At 41.5% G+C, this 26,399-nt stretch overlaps 2 protein-coding genes across 4 annotated transcripts in view; both read right to left on the bottom strand.

The window, feature by feature from the left end:
- LOC125237338 overlaps window positions 1–4,452 on the bottom strand; it is a 43,062-nt gene extending 38,610 nt beyond the window's left edge. Inside the window, exons 1-4 of the mRNA XM_048144332.1 lie at window positions 4,303–4,452; window positions 3,362–3,513; window positions 2,901–3,010; window positions 60–128 (exon numbers count right to left, since the gene is read on the bottom strand). Coding sequence (XP_048000289.1) covers window positions 60–128; window positions 2,901–3,010; window positions 3,362–3,513; window positions 4,303–4,452 — 481 coding nt within the window. The remainder of the gene's footprint in view (window positions 1–59; window positions 129–2,900; window positions 3,011–3,361; window positions 3,514–4,302) is intronic.
- A 92-nt stretch (window positions 4,453–4,544) lies between these two features.
- Window positions 4,545–26,399, bottom strand: part of LOC125237536 (serine/threonine-protein kinase WNK1) — an 84,352-nt gene continuing 62,497 nt past the window's right edge. For 2 of the 3 annotated variants that reach the window (XM_048144658.1, XM_048144660.1), the window contains 16 exons: window positions 19,762–19,858; window positions 18,751–18,842; window positions 18,172–18,346; window positions 17,435–17,650; window positions 16,848–17,057; window positions 15,409–15,540; window positions 14,296–14,463; window positions 13,531–13,671; window positions 12,169–12,368; window positions 11,330–11,636; window positions 10,855–11,077; window positions 9,211–9,314; window positions 8,702–8,806; window positions 7,874–8,017; window positions 5,705–5,954; window positions 4,545–4,857 (listed from right to left, as the gene is read on the bottom strand). In XM_048144658.1, coding sequence (XP_048000615.1) covers window positions 4,694–4,857; window positions 5,705–5,954; window positions 7,874–8,017; window positions 8,702–8,806; window positions 9,211–9,314; window positions 10,855–11,077; window positions 11,330–11,636; window positions 12,169–12,368; window positions 13,531–13,671; window positions 14,296–14,463; window positions 15,409–15,540; window positions 16,848–17,057; window positions 17,435–17,650; window positions 18,172–18,346; window positions 18,751–18,842; window positions 19,762–19,858 — 2,728 coding nt within the window. In that variant the 3' untranslated portion in view covers window positions 4,545–4,693. The remainder of the gene's footprint in view (window positions 4,858–5,704; window positions 5,955–7,873; window positions 8,018–8,701; window positions 8,807–9,210; window positions 9,315–10,854; window positions 11,078–11,329; window positions 11,637–12,168; window positions 12,369–13,530; window positions 13,672–14,295; window positions 14,464–15,408; window positions 15,541–16,847; window positions 17,058–17,434; window positions 17,651–18,171; window positions 18,347–18,750; window positions 18,843–19,761; window positions 19,859–26,399) is intronic. The other variant, XM_048144659.1, reaches the window with a different exon arrangement.

The following is a 26,399-nucleotide window of genomic DNA, read 5'->3' as shown; positions in this document are numbered from 1 at the left end:
CAGGGGCCTTACACTAAGTTGATAGTGATGAGAGCTAGCGACAGGGTAGATGAACTTACCGTAGAGGTCGTTGGCGGAGGCGAGCATGGGCTGGTAGGCGGGGTAGGGCGGCAGGCGCTGCGTCAGCGCTGGGGAGACGTGCGGTTAGTCACGGGTGCCACGCACAGTAAGGTAAGTGGCCGCTTTCGGCAAATATCATTCTCACACATCTCCGTTTTGGGTTCATTCTACTCGGAATCATCAGCAATAGGGAATATGCACGTAACTCCAAAATGGCCAAAATATTTTTATTTTTAATCTTTACATACGCCTGTGTCCCATATAGGAGTAGGCAGAGCACATGAAACTGTTAAAGTTACAGTGCCACTCTTGGCAAATAAGGGGTTGAAAGAAAACGAAACTGTGACATTACAGTGACAGGTTGCCAGCCTCTCGCCTACCCCATTAAATCAATCATTTTTTAATCTTTATTGCTAGAAAACACAGGTTTACAACATCATTTTGAGATTTACCGTAATTTAATAGTGAAATTAAATTTTCAAAGTGTTTTTTTTTTTTTTCATTCCCGCACAAATTCTCAAAACTCAACGTGACGTCATGTTACGCTTGACGTGTGTGGGAGCGATAAAGAGTTATTATTCTCTCGCTCCCACTCGTGTGTACGGCCAGACGTATACGTATTGACGTCAGATTACACTCGATCGAGCGCGCCAAAATGCCCGCGTTAAAATTGCCCGAAAATGATAGTGGTTTTTATATTTTGGATGGGTTACATTTATTTTCAGTAATAAATAAAAAAAATCATGCCTTATTCCCTATTTCCATCACACCATTAAACAATGTGACAGACAGATTTCTATAAAAAATTGTTAAGAATTTTTTTTTCATCATTATAATTATAATCAACTAGTGATTCTGAGCTCAATGAACCCGAAATATCATGTTCTGAGAGAATCAGATCATCAGCCTCTTAAAAAGAAATAGCCCAGGTTTCATAGAATAGGGACAAGGAATATAAAGGAATCGTGTGATAATCGTGGTTATAACTAATGTGATAAGGCACACAAAATGAACCGCCTGGCGAGGCGTATTGCCTCGCCCGAGGCACATCTGGGCCATTTTGTTGTCCACCCCACATTTTTTCGAACATGGGTATTTTTTACGCGATTCATACTCAGAACCGCGAGGTCTTTCGAAAAGAAAAAAATTGACCCAAGATTTCCATACATTTTTCAAACTTTCCATTCCGTTACCACCATACAAAATGTATGGAATGGGAAAGAAACCTTGGGACACTTTTTTTATCCTAGTAGGATTGAAAGAGCTCGCGATTCTGATTGGAAACCACATAAAAATTTCCAAATCCAAAAAAAGTGGGGACAACTTGGAAAAAAAAATGGCCCATCTACACAGACCTGTACTTCGCGCGGTAATTTCCTCGCGAGGCAGCTCTTTCTTCGTGGAACTAAATTATGACATAGCAAAGGGTTCTAAGACTGTTCTCTAATGTCCACGGATCGATTCGAACTATATAAACACGATCATCGTCATCATGCGGAAACAGGTAGACACAGAAGATCGAAAACACACTGGAAGAAAATACAATCAGTGGATAATTTTAGGTGTTACAAATATTCTTAATTTTTTTATCGTGCTGTTTTGACATAGGTTACAAATACTATAGATGTAATGTGCATTCAAACAGAGCGAGTTTATGATTAAAGCATCATCTCAAGTGAAATGACAACTAGAACAATAGGCTACGACTATTTGATAAAACGATGAAAGGTTCAGACAATATTAAGTATACCCTGCCTGCCTGGTTATTCAAGGATCAACCAAAATTCGTAACCGGTAGATTTTCTCGTACATTTTTTTTGGCATTTGCGCGTTAAGCGTCTACCACCTTGTGGACCTGATTTTGTGAATAAAGAGATTCATATCATATGTTATACTGTACACAACAAAAGTCTGTAGTATTTAGATAGAATTTGGAAGACAAATATAGAAATAAAGAGGAATCCCAGCAGGAAGCAAATCAAACAGTGTACTTGACCCTTTTTTTAAATCTGGCTGATATTATTAATTACTGTCTAATTAACCGAAAAAAAACTATATTTTATTATGACTTAAAAACCCCAAAAAAATTCTTTTACGTAATCAGGCAAAACCAAAATCAGCCATGTTAATCTATAGCCTATCTGTGTATGACGTAATTCAACTAGAAAACAACATTTCCTGACATTTAAGTATGGTGCATAAAGGTCATTATGTCAGTGATTGATTCGATACCAAGTTAGGTTCTTATTCTATGACGTCACTACATCGTTGACAGCATTTTCGGTGGCTAAAATAAAAAAAAAGTTACACACATTTTAATCGAAAATACGTAGTCAGTGGATATTAAAAGTGTATGAACACTTTTAATATCCAAAATCTAAAATATTGGTTTCTTACGTTAAATACTACACAAGACAATCATTTCTTATGCCAAATTCGATATGTCTAGTAGCCTATAACACAGTATAATAAAGAGTACTATTGTACAGTATGGTCACTCCTGCTCCCCGCTGAAAGTGCCGCCCACCCCCTCTCGGTTACCTCACAGTTACCGCCTGTCAAAAACGCGAACAGTCCACCTGTCATATTTCACTCATACAAGCATAGTACGCGTTCACCTACACGCGCTTAGACTGTGTGCTAGGAACGCGCCTCTTTCATATATTTGATCGCCAGTGTCCGAGGTGTGCCTATACCCTTAACTTTTTGGTGCTGACTGCTGAGTTACAATCTTATGCTACTTAATCCACAAGATGGCAGACGACCGGCATCCTTGAATAAGCCATATGTTTCGAGCTACAGTGAGCCGGATAGGTAAGCGAGGCTATAGCTGTAGTTACCGGGCTGCGCGTTGTTGAGCAGCGTGTTGTGCAACATGAGCTCGGGCTGCGGGTAGGCGGGCTGGTTGAGCAGCCCCAGCAGGTTCGGCCCCGACAGGTTCTGCTGTTGGCTGAGGACAACACATGTCAGTATTTAAAGTCTGTGTGTTAACTCAAATGGAATTGGGCGGGGCATCTTGCCAGGCAGAGTGATGGCAGGTGGATACTTCCACACACACACACTTCCTTAAAATACGGGGTGGCAGTTTGTATGAAGCCTGTCGCAAATTTCCAATTGAACGCGAGCGATGCCGCGGGAAAAAGCTAGTCTCCCATAAAAGAGACGCGATGATAGCGCCCTCTCTTTTATTTACTCGGGAGAGACTATCTCTTGTTCGTTTCTAACTCGCTAACACGCTTTTGGTGAGACCAGTTCCGTAATTGTGTGATTTTTCTTTATAAAATAGTTGTACAAAACTTACTTCATGATGTTCTGTTTGAGCAGCATGCGCTGTATGTTCTCGGCGTTGGGATACGAGTCCACCGGTTGCGCGAACGGGAGGCGGTTCGCCAGAGCTTCCTGCTGGCTCAGACCCGTGTTGAGAGCTAGGTCGGCGGCCATTGGTGTGCCCACCTGATAAACAGATATATATTGATTTAAACTTCCACGATTTTTACACCTATTACAAACTGAACTTAAAATCGTGTAATGTAAATCAGTCTGCTCCGAGATCACGGGGACAATGCCGTCCTTGAAACTTCAGAGGTTAAAAACATAGCTTTAGGCACTGGTCCCACCGCGAGCTAATAAGCTATGAGCTATCCGGCTATAAAAACGAACAACAGATAAGCACTCCCGTGCAAATAAGAGACACGGCGATGTTTATAGTTACTCGCTCAGCGATGAACTATAAATATCGCCGTATCTCTTTTATTTGCACGGGAGTGCTTATCTTTTATTCGTTTTTATAGCTGATAGCTCACAGCTTACTAGCTCGCGGTGGGACCAGTGCCTTACGCGATTAAGTCCGGTTTGTAACTCTAAGTACCTTGCTACTTGTAAACAAAGAACAAAGTTACTATGTTCGCATAAGATAACAACTTTGCATTGACTTCATAGCCAGAAAATGTGAACAAGCTACACATTTGTTTTAGCAGTGTAATTTAACTTTATTTATTTGTATTTTAATACTTTAATTAGCAGTTTTTTAACTTAATGATAAAATACCAAAAAATGACAGAAATTTCAGTTTTGCATAAGATAATAGCCAACTCAATTACTCCAATAACGATCACCAGTTTTCTGGATAAATAAAAATAAGTAGGGTATTTTTTAGCATTAGTATCTCAATAAATAATTTGAAGTTTAATTTTCTCATGCGAAAAAGTTTTGAGTTTTTAGTAAATGTATACAAAAACTCACTTGACTGAGTCCCAAAATCGGCGTATCCGTCGCGATCTGCAGCGGCGTCGTCAAATTCGGCTGCAGCGTGTTCAACAGCGGGCTTATGTTCTGGAAGGCGGGCAGCGGCGGCGCGATCGACTGCACACTCGCGGGCATAGGGGCCGGCATCGTCTGCGGCGCCGGTATACTGCTCACATTCGGTATACTATTAGGTATGCTATTAGGTATACTATTGGGTATACTGGTCAATTCCTGCGGCCTATGGTCGGTTAAAGTTTGCGGGGCGTGGGAGAGCTGAGGTACGGAGTACTGGTGAGTGGGAACGAATTCTTTGTCCTTATCGAGTCCGTTAACTTCTGGCTTGGGTTCTTTAGCGACCTCTGAATACAGTTTCTCTTGTTTCTCGCGTTCAGCAGGTCTGGGGACTACGGGGCTGACGACGAAGCGTGAGATCTTGCGCGCGGGCGGGCGCGGAGGCGGAGGCGGAGGCGGGCGGTTTCTTGTCGCCGTTCTGAGATTCTGAGCTGGCCGAGCGGTCCGGAGGCGCGGACCCGCCGTCGGATTGATTGGAACCTGAAAATGGGAAATAAATCAATAATGTTTATGTTAGAATTAATAATAAGACTCATTTAACCGATACTTCGGTGGTTTGAAGATCAGTTAGTTTGCAGGTTGACCACAAAGAATGTCCGTCTCGAGTGAGTGACTGCCTTTGAATCGTTACTCTAGCGCTTTGCTAATTGAGCTACCGAGACTTCAACCGAGTCATCAAAATTATTCGGCAGATTGGTCAATGAGACCGAGCGACATCTTATGGCGTTCAAGTTAGTCTAAAATATTGCAAATATTTCGATTAATTGAATTTACCCGACAGTTGAAAACCTTATCCTGATGGTCATAAAATTACTGAAGGCATTATCATACAGATTGCGCCAGTTACAGTGCCATTCAGTAAGTAACAGAGCATATAGCGTACCTATAGACGAGGCGGTGTATGTATATAGCTCGGCTTCGGCGGCGCTTCATGGTCCACCTCTCCCTCCGCAGCCCTCCGGCCGGGCTAGCCGGCGGGTCTAATTGCGAGATCAGGGGGGTTACCATGACGTGCTAAAGCCGTTCAGTTTAGATTGAGAGAGAGGGACGGAGCTATGTAACTGCTATAGCTGTGTCCCTTTCTCTCGACCTAAACTGAACGTATTTAGTACGTCATGGTAACCCCCCAGCGCGGGCGAGGTGGTCGGTGCTGCGATCACGGCTCAGCCACGACATTGGTCTAAGCGCGACAGCGGTGAGCGGCGGCCATATATTGGCGCGAGACACAGCGATGGGACTTTTCATTCGCACGTATGGCTGCCGCTCACCGTTTAGACCAATGTCGTGGCTGGGCCGTCAGAGTAGTCCCGGTTAGAGTGGAACTTACCTATAGACGAGGCGGTGCTGATCTTCCTCGCGATATTGTCTATGTGTGTGGGCTTGGGCGGCGCTTCATGTTCCGCCTCGGCGCCCTGGGGCGGGCCCGGGAGCCCCGCAGCGCCGTGGGGCGGGTCTAATGCGAGGTCGGCGAGCGCGAGGTGGTCGGTGCTGGCGGTGGGCGTGGTGCACTCCGAGTTGTCCTGGTTCGAGTCCGTCAGGTTCTCCTCGCGCTCCGTCGTCTCGCTGTCGTAGTCAGTCTACGGAAAACAGACAAATATTTAACCAAACAATTATATAAACGCTTTTCGAACCCGTTCATATGTCACTTATCCCGATATGTCCACGATGGCACAACGCCCGGACGTTGGCCGCCCGCTACACTACACACGTCAGTACCTTATACGACCACGAGATATTTATTTATTTATTAGTAAAAACATGTTTACATGACCTTACAGTAAAACCAATGCGTCACGAAACTTAGATAACAAAAAAGACAGAAAATAAAGAAAACAAAATTAAAAATAAAATTAAACAATTGATTTGGGCGATGACGTCACAGCGTGGCTCCGTTGCGTCGTTTGCCCCGGTGTGGGATTTGGCAGGTTGCCCCGGAACCGCCGAAAAACCACACCTTTCGGCCAGAAGTCTGCGCTCGCGATGGTGTCCTGCAGCGGCCGCGGCACGCGCACAACGAACGAGCTGAAGTGCACGTAGTGACGCGACTGCAGCTGTTGCACCCTCAGCGTGTAGCCAGTCTTCCGGCGAACGTAGTCCACCACCTCGTCGGCCATGGCGGAGTAATGCAGGCGAGACACGTAGAGCGCCCTACTCGGTGTGGCAATCCGTAGACCAGAATTCACCGGTTCCGCAGAGCCACACATAGTCTTGCGAGCCGCTCTGCGCGCCTTGCTCTTCTTTTCCACCAATGTGAACCCCTCTTCATCCACATTGGTGCGGGAAGTATTTTCCTTGGCAGGTGCCCGTACTTCACATCCCTTTGTAGTTGGTGCATTGACCCGGCTAGTTGCAGTAGACCGGCCGGCAGTGACGTCAGCGTATGCACGCTGACACCGTGATTTCGACGAAACAGGAGGCGGCCTCGCGCGCGGAGTGAGGGGCGCGCGCGGGGCGGCGGCACGTGCAGCACTTTTTACAGCGTCAGCAGCGTGCAAACTAACCGACACGACACGAGTGTCCATAGGTCGATGATCGCACTCTAAGTCTGAAACAGCTGACCGAGCTGGAGCATACCGCAAACATTTGATTTCGTTGCGTAACTCGGTAATCGTTTCCATGCTAGCTTCAAACTTCGAGATAACTGCGGCTAAACTTGTTTTTAGGGCCACGATTTCCCTAAACAAGCTGCGAACGTCGACGTTATCCGGATCGTACGGCGGAACGTTGATATCCGTCGCAACAAACTCCGGAATCCGATCTTTGTACTCCTTCAGGATCTTCTTAATGTCCTCGAGACTTTTCTTCCCGGTTTCGTCGCCTCTCCGGTGAGGTACATAGGTGCCGGCAATCCCAAGGGACTCGCACAACACTCTCTTCGCTTCACAGATGTCGTCCACGGAGAACCTCGACGCACGCGAAGACATCCGGAAAGCAGCTGCCGCATCCATCGCCCCTTCCAGTAACAGCTTGTCTTTCTCTTGAAGGAAAGCGAGGAATTCATTTACGATGGTTTGATTCGGTTTGGAATCTGCCATCGTGTCGATTACCGGTCGCGGCAAAGCGCGCGCGCTGATTTCGCAATTATAATTTAATTAAACCATCAATGCGTCTGCACCGCTGCGCGCATTGGACTCGACTGATATACCATATCGACGGTGAAGTACCATGAACTCCTCCCGACTACTTAGGTTTTCGTACTTAGTTAGGAGTTCATGGCACTTCGCCATCGATATGTTCTAATTGACACAAGTTAAATTATCTTCTAATGGAAAAATATCAACTTGTACTATTAGAGGGCGCCACGAGTCCTTGTATAGTAGATTACTCATATGAAAGGTTATTTCGACCTAAGCGACTGTGACCTGGGTTGCCGAAAGGACATAGGCATCTGCCGCGATTGCAGAATACGCTAATTCGATTCCAGCCTCAGACACGAGGCCTTAGTCACTTCTTCGTTCATATGAGTAGTTCAGTTCAATTTTAAAGTATACCGTACCTTATCGAGCTGCAAACGCAGCGCAGAATGCTGCGGATTTAGCACCGGCGTGCAGCCAGGGTTGGTGATTACTTGCTGCACGATGTCCTTTATCAACTCCATAAATGTCATCGCTTGCCAATCTGGCAGTAAGTTATTTGACACCTGAAAAAAAACACATATTACTAATGAGTTTCATTCCTAGCACTCAAACTAGAAAAATACTTTTAATTTATATGATCTATTTATAATAAAATAATAAGTTTAAAACATCATGATTAATTTAAAAAAAAATTAAAGTAAATTCGTACCTTTATAAGCTCCTTATTTTTTCGTACTAATTATAGCCTGACAATTACTATTTGACACTCGTCATCGAAAGTCATCGAATGTCAGTGATGTAAACAAGAAGTAAATATTTAAAATTTTCTAACGGTTCCAGCGCAATTTTGTCCAAAATAATATTAATACATACATACAACATACAATCACGCCTGTATCCCATAAAGGGATAAGCAGAGCACATGAAACTACTAAATTTTCAGTACCACTCTTGGCAAATAAGGGGTTGAAAGAAAACGAAACTGTGACATTGCAGTGACAGGTTGCCAGCCCCTCGCCTACGCCACAATTTAACCCATATCCCACAGTCGCCTTCTACGACACCCATGGGAAGAAAGGGGGTGGTGAAATTCTTAACCCGTCACCACACAGGCTAATAATTAAAGTGAAAATAATTATACTGAACATCATAAAATACTTATAACAAAAAAGGATGAAGGATTTCACAGCATTTCGATACCAATGTTCTGAAATCAGTATAGGTTACAAAATGTCTATAGTCCTCACCAGATTGGTAGCAATTTCCTCCGGGTTGACATCGGTGACGTCGAACTTAAACGTCACCGTTTTGGACTTAGACTCCAGCTGACATTCCACGTTCGTCTCGTTTACCTACACACATTGTTTCATGATTATATTATGACAGATCTTGAAGGTTTTATGACAAACACACACAAGAAACAGTTTATTCTCTTAATCAAGGTGAAATCTTAATCAATAGTAAAATCAGGTTTTGACGCTATTTTTTTACGCAAAACCGTCGTTGGGTTAACACGTTCACTGTCCAGTGTTCCACTTTTTATCACAAAGACGTAATGTTTACCATTCAGAGCGAGACAGTGAAATTTTTAGCTATGCGTGACCTCCTAAGTCACTGAAGAAATTGTTTTGTTTTCGAGTTTAGAATATTTTTTTGAATATGTACAAAAAATTGTACACTAGGACTGCGGAAGTTATGATGAAGTCATATAGATCTTATAATATTTCTTAGACAATATAAATAAATAACATCTCACCTCTAGCACCGTAAGCTTGGGCAGTTTGTCCTTCTCCCTCGAGCGCTTTTTGGAGCCGCGAGACTTCTTGTCGCCCGTTATTGGAGATGGAATCGCCGTGCCTACTGGAACACACAAACATCGAATATTGATAAAGCGATACAGTTTCTGAAGACTGCTATAGCACTTTTGTAATATGACCATGACATTGTAAAAGTTGTAGTTAGGGTGGATTGGTTACATAATAGTGCATTATGATATTTATGATAAAATTGCGATAAATAAGAATTTCGAAACGAGTGGCTATTAAAACACGAACGTAGAGAGTGTTTTAAATCGATACGAGTTGCGAATTACTTATACGTTTTTTTTATCGTACAACGTTTTACAGTAATATGGCCATTTAAATTCTTGACATAGTTGCGTAATAAGCTCATTACCTAACAAGTACGGTGATATAACTTCATGTGTACTGTAAAAACAAAACCGGCCAAGAGCGTGTCGGGCCACGCTCAGTGTAGGGTTCCGTAGTTTTCCGTATTTTTCTCAAAAACTACTGAACCTATCAAGTTCAAAACAATTTTCCTAGAAAGTCTTTATAAAGTTCTACTTTTATGATTTTTTTCATATTTTTTAAACTTATGGTTCAAAAGTTAGAGGGGGGGGACGCACTTTTTTTTTCATTTAGGAGCGATTATTTCCGAAAATATTAATATTATCAAAAAACGATCTTAGTAAACCCTTATTCATTTTTAAATACCTATCCAACAATATATCACACGTTGGGGTTGGAATGAAAAAAAAATATCAGCCCCCACTTTACATGTAGGGGGGGTACCCTAATAAAACATTATTTTCCATTTTTTTTTTGCACTTTGTTGGCGTGATTGATATACATATTGGAACCAAATTTCAGCTTTCTAGTGCTAACGGTTACTGAGATTATCCGCGGACGGACGGACAGACAGACATGGCGAAACTATAAGGGTTCCTAGTTGACTACGGAACCCTAAAAACTGAGTAATTTTTAAGAAGATTTTTTATAACACGTTTTTCTTTTTTTTTCGGATTCGTATCACGATTTCGTGCAAGGCCAAAGCTCGGACAAGAACAAATACTTTAGTGTCTGCTCCGTTCTCTAGTGCATAAAAGTTTAATGCTTACGATTTTAGAAGGTTATCCTACCTTCTTGACCATCTTGCTTCTCCTCCACAGAAGCCAAGTCAGGCTGCCGTATAGCGGCGTCATGCGTGGCTCCTGAGGGGAACTCTGTGAGTGGTGTGTGGAACTGTTCTATATGACTGCCGTTGCGTGTTTCATTCTCTAAAGCAGACTTAAACCTCACCTTCCTGACTGTCTTGCTTCTCCTCCACAGATGCCAGGTCAGGCTGCCGTATAGCGGCGTCATGCGTGGTTCCCGAGGGGAAATCTGTGAGTGGTGTGTGGAACTGTTCTATATGACTGCCGTTGCGTGTTTCATTCTCTAAAGCAGACTTAAACCTCACCTTCCTGACTGTCTTGCTTCTCCTCCACAGATGCCAGGTCAGGCTGCCGTATAGCGGCGTCATGCGTGGTTCCTGAGGGGAACGCTGTGAGTGGTGTGTGGAACTGTTCTATATGACTGCCGTTGCGTGTTCCATTCTCTAAAGCAGACTTAAACCTCACCTTCTTGACTGTCTTGCTTCTCCTCCACAGATGCCAGGTCAGGCTGCCGTATAGCGGCGTCATGCGTGGCTCCTGAGGGGAACTCTGTGAGTGGTGTGTGGAACTGCTCTATATGTGTTCCGTTGCCTGCGCCATTCTCCGGCTCGGGCAGGTTTAAAGCTTGGGGCGCTTCGGAGACAGCTGGTCGGATCTCTTGAGGCAACGAGTTGGGGATTGCCAGCTCCTATAACAATTGAAAACTTAGTTGTACACTAAGATGACGAGGGCAATCACTGAGAATACCTATATCGAATACGACTTGCGAACGAAAACTTTTTTTCTATGATATTAAATAGTAATTTAAATGTCGTCATCATTTCAGCAATTCTGGTTATAGTACTACATGACGTTACGTATGTTATCGGCTGGCGTAGGTCAGAACGGCAGTTTCTACAATACTATTGTGAATAAGATCTATAAGAACAAAAATACGTACCTGTGGTATTGAATTGGGTACCGACTGCGGCACTAAACTCTGCACCGTTTGCGGCACAGAAGTCTGCACCTGCGGCACAGAACTCTGTACAGACTGCGGTACGCTCTGGACTGTTTGCGGCACAGACTGCGGCACACTGGCCAACTGTGCGACTTGTTCCAGCTGTTCCATGGTGTTTTGGTTCTGGTACTGCATGACGCTGTGTACGGGCTGGGACTGAGCTGGCTGGTACATCTGGAGCGGGTTCGTGGCGTAATTCTGCACCGGGGTGCCTTCATGACTAGATATCTGCCGGTCGCCCGCGAGACTGCAAGGAAAATGTTCATTAGATTATGGTAACAATTAAAGAATAAGAAATATTCAAAACACGGTCTAATTGGTTTGAATCTGCGGGCGTAGCACACTAGTTGGATAAACTTTATCGAATCAGTGCGTCCCTATCGCACTTACTAATAGTGCGAAAAGGACGGCCTGACGTTATATCGTTTATCACGCGACCGTGCTTGCCTGCCTGATTTATTCAAAGTGCCACGATGCTCTAAAAGTGGAATAGTAGCTATTTAGGGCCCGACGACGTGCGTGTGAGTGGTAGAACCCGACATATTTCTTCTAGAAGTTTTCTAATTATTTTCTCACATAACAACTTCACAAGAAACCTACCTAAAGTTCATCAAATGTATTGTCGCTGTATCGTGCTCCTGCTCCATTATCAGTCATGTTTTATCATTTATCGCGCGACCATACTTGCTTTCCAGGTCTCTACAGCTCCAGATGTTGGTTGTACTGGCTCTACAGACTGAGTTTACATGTTCCTTCACATGGCGACCCCGCCAGCCTACCTGAAGTTCATCATATTGTGAGGCAGCGACTGCCCCTGCATGGGATGCATTTGGTGATAATCCTCAGGCTTCTGCAGCTGTTGCAGCTCCACATATTGGTTGTATTGCTCGACGGACATCTGGTTCTGGAGGGGTTTTTGGTATTCGTTGACTAGTTGATCGTGAACGTCCGCGGAGCTGATTTGACTTTGTTCGGAGCCCTGTAAATAAAAACAAATTGCTTAGTAAATGCAGTGAGTTTTGTATTACGTGTTTTATGATGGCTAAAAAACAGGAATACTAAATGGAGCAAAAGAAAAAGATTACAACACTTTCGTTGACCAACCAATTATCTGGTGTAGTTGCAGCTATTGCAGGTGTACGGTTTACCTATGACAGCTACATATCTTCGCTCGCAGCGTCTCCTACCTTAGCTGTAATTGTCCCATTACTTGTTTTTGAGCATACATAGCCAGATTCTACAGATTGAATATGTTATGCTGTCCTTGCAGCGGTTACAGTAGTATGGTTTTACCTGTCGCTGGTACATAGGCCTCTGTGCTAGCAGCGTCTCCTCGACCTAAAGCTTCTAATACCTCATGAGCTGCTGTTGTTGCGCATACACAGCCAGAATCTACAGATTGAAGAGACTTTACTGCCATTACAGTGGTTTCAGTAGTATGGTTTTACCTGTCGCTGGTACAGTGAGCTGGAAAATTGCATAGAGAAATTATGAATGAATTCATTGATAAATTCGCTATGCACTTTTGCAGCTGATATTACATGGCCTCTGTGCTCATAGCATCTCGACCTTGAGCTGTTGTTGCTGTTGTTTTGCATAAAAACAGCACCTGCAAAATATTTAGTTGATTGGTGAGTTCCTGCACAGTTACAGCTACTACAGTAGTATGGTTTTACCTGTCGCTGGTACATAGGCCTCTGTGCTAACAGCATGTCCTCGACCTTGAGCTGTTGTTGTCCCGTCAGCTGCTGTTTTTGAGCATACACAGCCAGAATCTACAGATCGAAGAAACTTTATTGCCATTACAGCGGTTGCAGTAGTATGGTTTTACCTGTCGCTGGTACATGGGCCTCTGTGCTCGCAGCATCTCCTCGACTTTGAGCTGTTGTTGTCCCATCAGCTGCTGTTTTTGAGCATACGCAGCCAGAATCTACAGATCGAAGAAACTTTATTGCCATTACAGCGGTTGCAGTAGTACGGTTTTACCTGTCGCTGGTACATGGGTCTCTGTGCTCGCAGCATCTCCTCGACTTTGAGCTGTTGTTGTCCCATCAGCTGCTGTTTTTGAGCATACGCAGCCAGAATATACAGATTGAAGAGACTTTATTCCCATTACAGCGGTTGCAGTAGTATGATTTTACCTGTCGCTGGTACATGGGTCTCTGTGCTCGCAGCATCTCCTCGACTTTGAGCTGCTGTTGTCCCATTAATTGCTGCTTTTGAGCATAGAGAGCCAGGTTCTGTTGGTCGAGAAGGTTCTGCTGCGATTGTAGTTGCAGTTCCTGAAATTAAATAAGAAAAAACTTAACTATTACTCGAAGGACACAATACATAGAGTGTGTTCGGAAAGAGAAGAGTCGTAAAATGTATAGGGTCCAATACATCCCATGAACTTTCTCTTTCCGAACAGACTCTATAATATGTATATTGTGACTCTATAATATGTATATTGTGTATATGTATATTGTCTATGGTCGCATTACTCAGTTTCTTGTGTTTTCTTATGTACAAATATAAAACTGGATTTGAAACTTAATGTTTTTCAGGTTTCCAACTGGCGGTGGAAGGTTATTCCAACATATTGTTGCTACATAACGAAAACTATTGAAAAACGTGTATCACAAATTTGTATAGAATATTTCGGTAGATTGTATGCCAGTTTTTTAACCCCCCATGTAAAAACCACGGGGCGTTATAAGTTTGACGTGTCTATCTGTCTGTGGCATCGTAACTCGCGAGCGGATGAACCGATTGAGATTTAGTTTTTTTTTTATTATTGAATTAGTCTGGAGTGTTCTCACTTCTTAGCCCTGTTTGATGGAAATCGGCCCAGTATGTCAGGGTCTTTTTCAAAATTAAAATTATGTTAGGTTATTTTGAGTATTCATCCATGCAATCGTACTAACCTGCTGTGCGAGGTACTGCTGCTGTTGCAGGGTTCGGATGTGCTGAGGAGACAGGGTTTGTCCTGGCATCTGCAGCTGCTGGTGGGTCATCATCTGCTGCTGGAGGGCTAGCTGTTGCTGCGCCACCATGTGCTTCTGCATGTTTAGCTGCTGCTGCGCCTGGTTCACCTGGAAATAACAAAGTTTTAGGGTATACAACCATTTTAAATCTATAAAATGTATTGTAGAGAGTACTCGTTACAGAGCGAAACATGTCGAGCGATCTTCGACAATTTTACGTGAGTGACGCGATTTTAAATTTTAAATATGTCGAGAGTTGTTAGTTTGTATTGAGACATTTTTCGGCTCGTGCCTTAGGTATAAACTAAAATGTTTGTTAGGAATTATACCCAAACGCCATTCTAAGAGATGTATTGCGCGTTCTGTTAAAAAAAAAGAATAACTGAGTTTTTTTTTACAAAATATGCGTTGATGTTACTTTGTTTTATGTAGAATAGATATAAGGGACAGATTTTTTCAAAGTTGTCCACCCCACTTTTTTTATAACATGGGTATTTTTTACGCGATTCATACTCAGAATCGCGAGGTCTTGTGTCCCAAGATTTCCATCACTTTTCAAACCTTGCATTCCGTTACCACTGTAAAAATGGTAACGGAACGGGAAAAAACCTTGGGACACTTTTTTCTCCTATTAGGATTGAACGAGCTCACGATTCTGAGTAGAAAGCACATAAAAATTTCCAAACTACAGAAAAAAGTGGAGTGGACAACTTTGAAAAAAAAAAATGGTCCATAAGTTACCTGTTGCTGAGCCTGCGCGACTTGCTGGCTCTGCGCCAAGATGTTGGGGTCCACCTGCAGGATGTTCTGTGGGATGTACTGCTGCTGGTACAGCTGGTTCTGTTGCATTTGCAGCATCTGCTCTTGTTGTTGCTGTACAAATGGTCCATAAGTTACCTGTTGCTGAGCCTGCGCGACTTGCTGGCTCTGCGCTAAGATGTTGGGGTCCACCTGCAGGATGTTCTGTGGGGTGTACTGCTGCTGGTACAGCTGGTTCTGTTGCATTTGCAGCATCTGCTCTTGTTGTTGCTGTACAAATGGCCCATAAGTTACCTGTTGCTGGGCCTGCGCGACTTGCTGGCTCTGCGCTAAGATGTTGGGGTCCACCTGCAGGATGTTCTGTGGGATGTACTGCTGCTGGTACAGCTGGTTCTGTTGCATTTGCAGCATCTGCTCTTGTTGTTGCTGTAAAAATAGTACGAAATTAATATTATTCAATGGATATTAATGAACCATTTTTTTAATTCTATTTTAGGTTCGAAGTTTCATCTCAATCGGGTTTCTTTTTAGGTTTTGCTACTATTAATACGATGTCGGATTTGTTTGGTTCTAAACAGCGACTGATTATTTTGTAGAACCTTAGCAAGACGTATTATGGTGGCAAATCATAGCTATTTACTGAACTTCTTGTTTCATCAATATGCTAGTTTCTTACTAGTCAAATCAGCTTCTTTTTAAGCTTCTTCGTATGCGATCTAGTCGCGTAACGCCACACATCCACCGCAACATCTTCATCTCTGTGACGTGTAGCTGCTGGACATGCCTTCCGAGAGCAGGCCAGGTCTCGCTACCATATAATAAGACTGGTCGGGTGATGCTTTTGTACACAAGACCCTTAAGCTTCACCGGTATCCTGGGGTCGCAGAGGAGACTTTAAACATAAATTTAATACTGTCCATATATTTCTTATAATTATGTGGTGCTTTATTTCGTGCACTGCATAAACTATTTTATTTTAAGTATAGGAAACTAGCCTATTGTTCTAGAGTGTTGTGGATCGTAGTACAATACACGGGTAGATGTTCAAGAGCCTAGAAAACTTAGTTTAAGGCGCTCGTGCATGCCCATATCAGCGTGCAGCGGGGCGGGGCGTACGGCGTGCATGTCCAACAATGGGAGCTCATACAAGTGTCCTGACTCCACGCTGATAGATTGTACGCACGCTCGCCCGCCCCGCCGGATGCTCCGCGTCCACTCAGGCCTTAGACACTGATCCCAAAGCGACGTAGTAAGCTATGAGCTATCGGCTATAAAAATGAACAAAAGATAAGCACTCCCGCGTAAATAAAAGAGACGCGGCTATGTATATAGTTACTCGCCCAGCGGTGAGCTATCGCCGTGTCTCTTTTATTTGCACGGGAGTGCTTATCTTTTGTTCGTTTTTATAGCCGACTAGCTGTTGCCCGCGGCTTCGCTCGCGTTAAATTCGAAAATTGCGGAATGCTTCATACAAACTTCCACCCCCCATTTTAGGAAAGTGGAAGGTTAGAAAGAGATAAAAAGTAGCCTATGTCACTCTCCATCCCTTCAGCTATCTCTACTTAAACAATCACGTCAATTCATCGCTCCGTTTTGCCGTGAAAGACGGACAAACAAACAGACACACACACTTTCCCATTTATAATATTAGTATAGATAGCTCATAGCTTACTAGCTCGCGGTGGGGCCAGTGCCTTACACCTGGAAGAGATAACAACTCCTGCAGTACAGACCTGCTGCAGCTCCTCCTGCGGCGGCGGCTGCTGCTCGGACTCGGACTCCTTCCTCGCCTGCAGAGTGTCGGGCCGCTGGATGATCTGCGCCAGCACGTTCTGGAGATTCTGGAGAGAGGGGTCCAGTTGGTTGGGGGCCACGGCAGGGGGCGCAATGAAGTTGTCTTGTGTTAGTTGTTCTTCTAGCTGCTTTTGTTGGATTGCCACCGCCTGCAAGGAGTTTCACTAGCATTATAGAATTGGCTGTATACGAGTACTTTCGCAGTTAAAGGAAAGAAATCAAACTGTGTAACACTTGCTTTCTTAACTGAGCCGTGCATGGCTCGCATCTAGTCGGAAGGCACAGAATAAACAATAGTGCTAAAGTGCAGAAAAACACCGATTGTCTTATAAATTGTTTATTCTCTGTATGCTTCTGCTTACGAATAAATCAATCATTATTCTATTTTATATTTTTTTATTCTTAAGAAACAAAGTCACATATTGTGACAATGATTACAGTGTAAAGTACTAATATTGTAGACTTACAATTTCCTTACTATACTATTCTTGAACACCTGGAGGAAAGGATTACAGTAAATACAGACCTGTTGCGCAATGATATTCTGCTGCTGCTGTATAATATGCTGCTGCAACGCTTGGTGCTGGTTACTGATCTCGTTGGCGATGCACTGCTGGCTCAGCAAGCTGCTAGGCTCCAGCTGTTGGCTCTCTAGCTGTTGCGTCTGCTCCAGCATCTGCTGCTGGTTGCGGAGATTCTGCTCCATTAGAACTTGCTGCTTCATATTCTGCTCTAGCAACACCTGGAGGTAAAAAAAAACTATTAGTTTTTGGACATGTTAGTATGGCTTGGGTTGTAAGTGACGATTTACCTGAGGAGAGCTATACTTAGCAGGGATGGAATCTTCATGACAGATGCTCATGAGTTCGCTAATTGATTTCATCATACCTGTTGTTTGTGTAGCTGTTCCTATTGAAAGCGTGCGTCAAAAACATCAAGTGTTTTAGGTGCGTAAATCTAAAAATGGAACATGCGCAATACTACAAAACTAGAAGTGCGAATATTTTCACAATGGACAATTTTTTGTGGGGTAATTCACTAAATTGTTAGCACATAAAAATTTATTCATTTATGATTACCGCTGTAGCTTTCTTCATGTTTACAACTGTTTATAAGTAGCTGATATCACATTACTCCTTACTGTACTAGTGGTATTGTTGTTGCATCATTACAGCTGGGACTGCTAGAACCTAATATGCATTCTGCATGCTGCAGCAGCTGCATGTCCTCGCTGCACTGCTGCAGGCTGCTGCACAACACTACCTGCTGGTGCTGAAGCAGCTGGTGAGGCGCGGGGGCCTGCGCGGCGGGCGAGAGGCGCGCCTGCTGGCGCAGGTTGTGCTGCAGCAGCTGCATCGCCTCCTCGCTGTACTGCTGCTGGAACTGCTGCTGGAACAGCTGCTGCTGCGCTTGGAGGAGCTGGGATTGTTGGTCTAACCTGGAATAACAAGGTTTCATTACTTCTCTCGTTACACTATTCCTTTTAAAATAAAGTCGATAGTTACCCCTTCGTACGTACGCCACACCTATCTTGTCGCATCAGCAGAGTTAGCAGTAGCACACGGTTGGCGAGAGAGTATGTCGCCGCAAGATAGACCTCCCGTCCTTATGTTATTAATACAATTAGAAGAAGAAGATGTGATCTATCTCGTGGCGACCTAGCCTATCACTACAGTTGTAAGTGCTATGGCGCTTCACATTTGTAATTATTCATTTGATTGGCAAAAGTGGAATACGTATCCAATAGTTTATTGAATCTACTTATAACGTTTCTTATTATATCTTTACCCGGATAATTAATAAATTAATAATCATGACTATTTTCTAAGAAAGAGAACTTACTGCACAGCCGCTAATGGTTGAGATCCGACGCCGTTCAGCAGTCCCGATGCTACTTCTACCGGTCCAACTTGTTGATTTTGGATCATTTTAACCTGAAATTGAAATATACATCGATTCTGGTCTATATCTAACTTTCAAATTTCCTCAAGACTGAGTCAGCGCCATATAAACACTAGATTTGCCCACGGCTACGCTCGCGATAAGTTTTTCTTCGACCCCCATTTTAGGGAAGTGAGGGGTTAGAAAGAATGACACTCTCCGTCCATTCAACTATCTCCGCTTAAAAAATCACGTCAATTCGCCGCTTTGTTTTGCCGTGAAAGACGGACAAACAAACAAACACACATGGTTCTTTAAAAAATATAATAATGTGTTTAGCAGCTTCTTCCAAACAACATTTTAAAAACAAGGCTTCAATAAGTGCAAAATAATTCTAAATTACTAAAATACGGTTTTTAATGTAAATTACACAGACCACTTGTCATTAAGATTTGCAAAGGTCTAAATTACAAAGATGTCTAAAAGTATAAGTTATCCAGAGTTAACTCCTCGAGTGCCAGACTGATTTTTGAGTCTTTGTAATTTTGATTTTATTCTAAGTAATCAATTTTCAAATTTGAATGACGTAATCGGCCTAAGTACATGCGACTTTCGTTCCGGAGGTCGCGGGTTCGAACCCCGTCACGCACAAATGAGTTGAATTTAGGTGCGAAATGTCATTTGATATTTGCCAGTCGCTTTTCGGTGAAGGAAAACATCGTGAGGAAACCGGACTAATTCCAATAAGGTCTAGTTTACTCTTCGGGTTGGAAGGTCAGATGGCAGTCGCTTTCGTAAAAACTAGTGCCTACGCCTAATCTTGGGATTAGTTGTCAAAGCGGACCCCAGGCTACCATGAGTCGTGGCAAATGCCGGGATAACGCAAGGAGGATGATGATTGACGTAATCGGCCGGGAGTCGACCACACTCCAAAGGATAAGTATTAAAGAAGCATAAGTGTTCCGCACCTACCTGCCTTAGCTGCTGCTCCAGTAGCATCTGTTGTTGTCTGTCCTGCTCTATCAGCTGCTGGTTGAATAGCATCTGCGTCTTCTTCTCACTCCTCTCCCTGTTAACAACAATTACAACTTTAGACTCATTGACGTAATTATTATACACGGGCCAGAATAACCCGAAAGATTTTAACAGTGTATTCCTGACCTTTACGGCTCAGCCACGACATTGGTCTAAGCGCGACAGCGGTGAGCGGCAGCCATACGTGCGAATGAAAAGTCCCATCGCTGTGTCTCGCTCCAATGTATGGCGGCCGCTCCCCGCTGTAGCGCTTAAACCAATGTCGTGGCTGAGCCGTTAGAGACTACGATGTCATGTAAACTTTTCTGGATATCGCCTAGCTTCAGAGTTATTACCAATTGAAAAAAAAAAAACTTCTTATAATAACTCAGTACAAAAGACCTTTTTAACGGCGTTGGTGCCATTATGGAGAATAGTCTCACTATCCTCATCACAAAACTGATAAGTTAATTTTTGTTAACAACTTACGCTAATTGGGGGGTCCCAAATTCTGAAAATGCCCATTCAGTAGGAAAGTTATTTAACGAAGTAAGTACTTTAACTCTGTTCGTCCATGTTTACTTTGCAATTGTAATCAATTAAACTTATCGCAATCAAATAGATTACTGTATGCACAGCGCAACGCGTGGGCGGGGAACGGATTCCGTTGTTTTTATAATCATTGATGATCTATTTCCGTTAGTCCGTTTTCACATTATCCGATCCGATGTCGGATGTCGGAAGGATTTCAATAGAAAAAATCCAAGATGGCGCCTGTAATGTATGGGATATCGGTCCGACATCCGATATCGGATCGGATAATGTGAAAACGCACTTATTCAGTAGCTTCCGCGAGTTAGACTGCCTATTTGCTAAAGTCAGCGTAATTCTCGTCGCCAGGACAGCGTCGACTCAGGGCACTTGTATGAGCTTCAATTGTTTGACATGACACTGGCGCTCAAATATGAAAGAGGCGCGTTCCTAGCACACAGTCTAAGCTCGTGTATGTGAACTCGTACTATGCTTGTATAAGTGACATATGACAGGTCGACTGTTCGCGTTTTTGACAGGCGGTAGCTGTGAGGTAGCCGAGAGCGGGTGGGCGGCACTTTCAGTGGGGAGCGGGAGTGGCCGTACTGTACGATAGTACTCTTTATTATACTGTGCCGCTGCACACCCAATATGAGGGTGCACTCAGGCCTTATACTTTATTTAGTTATTTATTTAAACTTTATTGCACAAAATATACACAAAAATTTAGAAAAGGCGGACTTAATGCCAAAAGGCATTCTCTACCAGTCAACCATACGGCCAAACAGAGATTCAATACAAATGGTGCACTTTAATGGTGAACTTGTTAAATGTTTAAAGAGAAAAAAAAATACAATATTGAAAATTTTCCTACCAAACGTCAGAACTTGTCATTATCTTATTTAAACACAATCAGACTATTTACTGTACAATGCGTGGGCGTAGAAACTGTTTTTATAATCATTGATGATCTGTATCCACTCACCAGCTCCAAATACCCTTATTACTTAGCCAATAGTGTTGCACATTAAATAACTGGATAAGTGTTTATTGTATGCGTTTTGATAATGAACACTGTTCTTTGCGCTCAGTCATTTCTTTGTTATTATTGCATGACATTCACCTCTAGAAGTCAAGTAGGTAAGGAAAATAATGCCTATAGTGTCTAAGAGGTCTTTAATAGTTTAAGATGTATTATCCTACTAAGGGAAGGATTATAAATTACATACTAGCTTTTGGGGTTCTATCGCGTTTGAAGATTGCGGAATACTCCATACAACTTCCACCCCCATTTTAGAGAAGTGGGGGTTAGAAAGGGATAAAAAGTAGCTATCCTTTCAACTATCTCCCCTTAAAAAATCACGTCAATTCGTCGCTCCATTTTGCCGTGAAAGACGGACAAACAAACAGACACGCACACTTTCCCATTTATAATATTAGTATAGATAAATGCTTATGTTTTTAGCAGCCTTTGTATGTGATATAAGCTAGATATAGACCTGTTTTGAAGTTTCAAGCTGAATTTAAACCAAATATTTGTTGCAAGGGATGTTTTTCAACTTTTTAAGAATTTTCAATTTTGGAAGCGTAAGTAAAATGTCAACAATTCACGCAAATTACTAGTACTTTCAAACAAGTGTATTTTTTTAAGAATAAGCAGATTTAAATTTTTTAAATAACTACATTTAAAAACTTCATAATAAACCTGCAAAACTATCTTTAATTAATTCAAAATTTCCATCACCATGCAAAGAAGGGTTAAGTCTTTACTATACGTGTATCGTATAGGCTACTTGCCTCCTAATCAAATCAGCTTCTTTTTAAGAACTGTCAAAACGAATTATAATTTGTGTGTTAAATTTTTTATTTTTTTTTATGAATATTTTTGCTTATTAAATTGTATCTTGTTTTTTTTTTTTTATTGCATGTTAATTATAAGATGTAACGTTTTGAAAAGAAGTGGCCCGCCGAGTTTCTTGCCGGTCCCATAGTGGATACCCCCCCCCCCCTCCAACTGAGGGGGGACTGAAATCTTCTCGAGGCTGAGGCGTAGGGTTAGAGCCGGCGTAGTTTTATTTGACGTTCATAAGCGCATTGTAATATGCCTAATTGGAAAATAAATATTTCATTTCAGTTCAATTATCTGATGCTTTATTTAGTGCACGGTACAAAATATTTTATTTTAAGAACAGTCAAGTTCCCTATTGATACTGTTTATCTATAATTCTACGTATACACATTACACATGATAAACGCATACGTGCGCTTAACCGCTTCAGAAAGCGAAAACATGAAGGTGATACCTCAGAGGCTGATTATAATTAATATAATGCACATACTCGCATAAATAACAATTGTAATATCGAATCAATAATTTCAATTTCGCACGCAAGGTCGCCGGTAAGTTATCGAACGATCAATGTTAAACTATAACAAGTCTTACTGTGAAAGTGGTAAGGTATATAGCGAAGGAGGTAAGGGTTGCCGTGGCAACGCTTACGTGATTTTGTGAAATTACTTGAGATGTTTGAAGACTGTAAATTACATGTAGACGAAGAGAAACGTCTGGTTTTTTATGTTATGTAATACATACTTTTATTAGTATTAGTAATAAAATGGTTATGTAACGTAAAGAAAGAGCGGCGCCTCCCAACACAGGCATTTTGCTTACTGGGCGGCACCATCACCTTTTATGAAATAAATAATTTTAATTTAATTTTTTATACTAATCCAAACTAAATTTACTGATGTGCCGACGGAAAGTTTCCAAAATTCTGAAATTTTACAAATGTACAATTGTATGGATGGAAACGTTCCATTTCATAAATTTAAATTCCCTTTATTTTTCGTGAATTTTTCAAGAAATTTAAGGTTTTCTTGGAAAGTATCCGCAACTTGCACATCACTAAATAATAATATTATAAATGGGAAAGTGTGTGTGTGTCTGTCCGCTTTTTTAAGTGGAGATAGTTGAAAGGATGGAGAGTGACATAGGCTACTTTTTATCTCTTTCTAAAGCGAGCGAAGCTGCGGAAAAAGCTAGTTCATTATGTTTGTGATTAAATGTATTGGTTCAGTGCGTATTATTTAAACGTAGGGTATATAAAAAATAAAAATAAAATAAAATTCATTTATTTCAAGCCAATTATTGCTCATACAGGTTGATTCCATACTATATTAAATTATAAATAAATTAAAACTTATAATTAAATTAAATTATGTTTATACTGCGTATAGTTTATAAATAAGTTGTAATTTCTTTGATGGCTGTATCGGACAATGTTTTAAAAATACTAGCTGGAAAATATGGCGCCTCGTACCTATGTGTATCGATGTGGCAGTTATTAGGTAAACATACAATCGTAATCTTTCATTTTCATTGGATAATTTAATCAGTAAACTTATAAACTGCACCACGTTGTGGCAATAGAAATGTTAAAATGAATTTTCAACTGAAATACAATACACATTCTTTCTGTTGTTTATTGTGTTTGTTGAACAAACAAATACTCGTATTATTTCATGACTACATCAATTAAAGTACTGTGTGTATAGATTAGCCCATTAGTTGACTGTAAAGAATGCCTTGAGGCATTAAGTCCGCCATTTGTAACTTATTTTGTTGTGCAATAAAGATTAAATAAAAAAATAAATAAATTAGTTTAAGGGCCAGTTGCATCAACCACATTCGACAGACACATCATTGTTGCAGCAGAGGTCTATGGAATTTCCCATACAATAAAAAAATATAACGAATGCTTAAACGGTGATAGATGGTTTGTTGCTACCGGCCCTAAGCAACTCATCTTTTTTTTACTTTCATACAAATATTTACGCCTGTATTCCTATAAGGGATAGGCAGAGCACGTGGAACTTTCTTAGTTGCAGTACCACTCTTGGCAATTAAGGGGTTGAAAGAAAACGCAATAGTGCCATTGCAGTGACAGGTTGTCAGCCACTTACTTTCAGTTTCGTCAAAGAAATACCAAACATGTTGTTACATTTAGGTATTCATGGAATTTACAAAAGTAAATTGGCGGGGAAGCCCTGGTACTTAATTAAGAGTTAGTATCGCCAACTAAAGAGCGATAAGATAGTATTTCCGCCAAAATATACGATTTCATTTACACGAGGAAAATGTCGACAGAAACAAATATTAGTAAAGGAAAGTCACGCAGGTAAACCAAGTCAAATGGCAAATAGAGTACATAAATACACTCACGCCTGTTTCGTAGAGGAGTAGGCAGAGATCACGGATTTCCATTTACAACCACTTTCGCAAATGGAGCAATTTTCAATAACACATAAAAACGCTAGCGCACAATGATACTTCACTTTCCACATTGAAATTGTATAAATAACATTGTTTTTAATGATAAAATCGCATTCTATTGTGTTTTATTTCGCTTTTATATCGAAGCAAACAATACATTCATTTAAATACGTAAGAAACGTTCACAATCTCACACTTCGTTGATGTATAAATCTTATCCTTTTTTTATAAAAAAAAAATGCATTTTGCTAATAACATATGCAGAATATTTAAAACTATACGGAGCTTAGAGAAAGTGCATCATTAATTCAAGAAAGATAATTTTTGTTACCGTTTTTGATGACTAACAAAATTTCATTTCGATTTCCAATTCTGATTAAAATCGATTGCACTAATATCTAACTTTCCAAAAAAATCTCGAATGCATACAAACTTACACACAAACCCTGTTGCGCACACACAGTTCACAAAACCACCGGTCACAACACATCGCTAGCTATACACGAAAATAAAGTTGCTACCTATGTCCATAGTCGACAGAATCGCGTGGCGTTCGGAAACCGACTGATGGAACTCAGTTACTTATGCTATTACTGACGCGAGGTATCAGCTCGGTAAGACTAGTATAAAATGAACCTTAACAAATGGCTAAGCTGACCAGTAATATGTATATGGGCATTGTGAAGAGGGCGCTGTTACATAGCTGAGACTTGACGAACTGTCAATTCGTTCCGCGTCTTCCAGATGTCAAATAGGGGCATGTAATACATTGCTGCTCCATACTTTTTAACCCCCGACGCAAAAACGACGGGGTGTTATAAGTTTGACGTGTCTGTCTGTGTGTGTGTCTGTCTGTCTGTCTGTGGCATCGTAGCTCCCGAACGGATGAACCGATTTCGATTTAGTTTTTTTTGTTTGAAAGCTGAGTTAGTCGGGAGTTTTCTTAGCCATGTTTTATGAAAATCGATCTAAACTTATTATTACTTGCTGTATGTGTCGTATTTGTCATGCTAGTTCAGACAGTGTTAGTCTTAGTACGTCTTGTACTGAGACTGACTGAAATAGCATGACATGTTCGTATGTTTCCGTAAATATGAAGGAAAACCTTTTTGCACTACATCTCTATAGTTTTTTTTTTCCATTTAGGAAACAAACAGTCACATACAAAAGTGTTTAAGTTCTTAGATTACAGAAATACCTATAGTTCCATTTATTTATTTATTTATTTATTTAATCTTTATTGTACACAAAGAAAGAAAAACTTAAGTATAGTACAAAAGGCGGACTTAATGCCAGACAGCATTGTCTACCAGTCAACCTTTAGGCAAAGCAGAGATTTAGTACAAAGTACACATAAAAATATAGAGTTATATCAGGTGTCGAAACAAGGCTTGTGCGGCATTGCCCACAATTAACAGAATGAACAAGGTGACATAATTCTAGTTAATAATTTTAGTTTAGTAGTTTTATAATTATAAAACGTATATGCTCTTATACTTTGACGTAGTGTTAGCAAAACTATGCTTAAATTGAAGTTGTTTGCATTATTACATTACTTTCTAATACGTTTTATAATAGCATGAATGATAAATTTCAGCTAATGCTTATGCATGTGATGAAAGGTATAATTATGGAGTAATTTTATGCGCTTAGCATATTGTTTACAGTCTGTTTTTGTTGCTTACTCATACGGTAACAAGCGTTGAGGCAATAACAGTATTAATATGCGTGTTTACCAACTTGCATTACGTATTGTAAACATTATTGTGAGGATATGCGTTCACGCATACAC

This window comes from Leguminivora glycinivorella, chromosome 21 (assembly GCF_023078275.1).
Source record: "Leguminivora glycinivorella isolate SPB_JAAS2020 chromosome 21, LegGlyc_1.1, whole genome shotgun sequence".
Lineage (NCBI taxonomy): Eukaryota > Metazoa > Arthropoda > Insecta > Lepidoptera > Tortricidae > Leguminivora > Leguminivora glycinivorella.
Note: the sequence above shows the minus strand (reverse complement) of the source record. Positions and strands in the feature narration are given on the sequence as shown.